The sequence below is a fragment of the Sphaeroforma arctica genome, assembly GCF_001186125.1.
Source record: "Sphaeroforma arctica JP610 unplaced genomic scaffold supercont1.166, whole genome shotgun sequence".
In the NCBI taxonomy this organism is placed as follows: domain Eukaryota; class Ichthyosporea; order Ichthyophonida; genus Sphaeroforma; species Sphaeroforma arctica.
Window position 1 is genome coordinate 9,324 of NW_014040392.1, and position 2,307 is coordinate 11,630.

At 40.3% G+C, this 2,307-nt stretch overlaps 1 protein-coding gene across 1 annotated transcript in view; it reads left to right on the top strand.

The window, feature by feature from the left end:
• Positions 1 to 1,270, top strand: part of SARC_03300 (hypothetical protein) — a gene marked incomplete at its 5' end in the record, with an annotated part of 3,092 nt that extends 1,822 nt beyond the window's left edge. Inside the window, one exon of the mRNA XM_014302894.1 lies at positions 190 to 1,270. Coding sequence (XP_014158369.1) covers positions 190 to 608 — 419 coding nt within the window. The remainder of the gene's footprint in view (positions 1 to 189) is intronic.
• Positions 1,271 to 2,307: the final 1,037 nt, after the last annotated feature.

The following is a 2,307-nucleotide window of genomic DNA, read 5'->3' on the forward strand; positions in this document are numbered from 1 at the left end:
ATATAATATATATGTCGTCTTCAAATATTGCGCGCAACAAATATATCGTTTTGGAACCAGCATTTTTTTACACTAGTCTCGAACGGCTACCGATACGTAGACAGACACCAATTTTTAGATATAGTACTATCCAAGCTTCGCAAACAATAGTTGACATTCTGTTAAATCCAAATCTACCACTTCTCGCAGCTAATCACGCTGTCGATGGCGGCTGGGGTGGTAGGGGGGCTGCTGTACGCGTCCGTGATATCACGGCGAAAACCCAGTGCGGCATATATGGTGTGTATGAGAAGAATACCGTTGAGAACGGAAGAGGAGCCATGATAGCTACCAACAATGTGCTCGGGCGTCTGACTGTAGATGCGATCGCTCGGAACAATCTGTGTGACGGCCGGGGAGGACTAATATCGAACTTGTATGAGTTTACGGGAGCGGACGCGAAGCTGACGATGAAAGACACGTGTGTGTTTACCAACAATACAGCCTCTACAGATAAAACAGTGGTGCTGAACTTTGAACAACAGGATATAGAGATGAGTGAGGAGCAATGGCGCCAACAGGTCGGTGACTACGAGGTCAGTGGGCAGGATTATCCCGCCGAACAATAAATGGCAGCACAAGAGGAGGCAACCGATGAATGAGGATGAAACTTGGACACAAGTCAACGGCATAGACAGCCGAACATCGCAAAGCAGTGCAGAAGCCTATCACTGCGTGTATTGCGTGAGGTACTGGTCTCAAAGTCGTTGTAGGAAGTGACAAATATATATATTTCAAATGAGGATTTTAGTGGAATTAGTTAAAGGGTGTCCTTGGAGTAAATAATAAACCACCTTGGGCCGTGAGATATTTACCATTTGTCTTTGCACTGGTATATACGCGAAGTCAAATGGGTGTGAAAACAACTACCGAGAATTAGGGATACTGCCGTCGCGTGCATCTTCGTCCTCTCTAACTTCAATGTCAGTAGAGCACCTAGTAGGAATTTACATGCGCACGTCGCACATCGATTTGGGTTTGACTTCTGGGTATGTTATTTCAACGTACCCAAAATAGTGCACACCTAAAAGGATCTCAAAAATATATATAGTCTCCTACAAAAGTGCCATTTTATGAGTGTATGATGTGATATGCTCGATATTGGATCCGTGATTTGAACATTTGAAATGACGTCAGAAAGCGTAATTTAGGTGCTGTATTGAAGTTAAAAATAAACAATCAAGTCGGGTTTCTGGTATCATGCCGGATTCGGGATAGTGATCAAATGAGCCGATCTATAGTAAAGGAGAAGTCTTAAGCCTGCCTTTATGCCTGCCTTGGTGAGTTTTTTACCCACTAGCTACCTAAATACATTCATTTTTTAATAAAATATATTCAAAAATTCAAGAAATAAAAAAATAAAAAATAAATGTACCAAACTACGACAATTCTGGTCGGAATAATAATATTAATTATAGTTTATGGTATATAACCAAAATTCCTGATAGTTAAGGCCCCTTTTGCTACCGTAAAAGTGGCCCAATATTACAGGTAAATAAACCTCACCGTATGTGCGAGTGAGTACACGCGCGTCAGTTGGCTATTGTTTTACTATTTACTCGAGCTAGACTAGTTTTACATAACTATTTATACAATTATGATGCATTCGATCTCTATCACTCCTTGATACATCAGATATTGGCTTCTTTATAGCTAAATTTATATCAACTATATGCTTTTAAACTAACCCATTTATATACTTACGTGATACCGACTTAAACTTGTCACATTGTAAAACAGGGCATCGATCAGATACTAGCAAGTGAAGTATACACCCGAATATCCTACTACACAAGACGCTGAGAGGAATGCTGCGTTTGCGTAGAAATATGGCCCTAAATAGTATGAATTTATTTTTTGTGTCCGTGTGTGCTATAGAAATAATGTGACTACAGCAATTTAAAATTCGCGCCACAACTTTTTAGGACAATGAGATCAAACTTTTGATTGACAATCATAGATAAAAAAATTATCCAACAGTGATAATTGGACTTACAGCTTTTGCGATATCAAGCGCAACTCCCTAACCACTTGACCTATCGCAATCCTTATTATGCACAACGCAGTTCATAATCTAAATAACTATATACACCATAAATCCCATGTTATCAAAGTAAATGTATTTACTCACCAAGGCAGGCATAAAGGCAGACATAAGGACAAGGCAGGCGAGCAGGCAGGCGAATAAGGCAGGCGAGGAGGCAGGCGAAATAAAGGCAGGCTTAAGACTTCTCACAGTAAAGCTGATATTTGACATGGATCATGGTT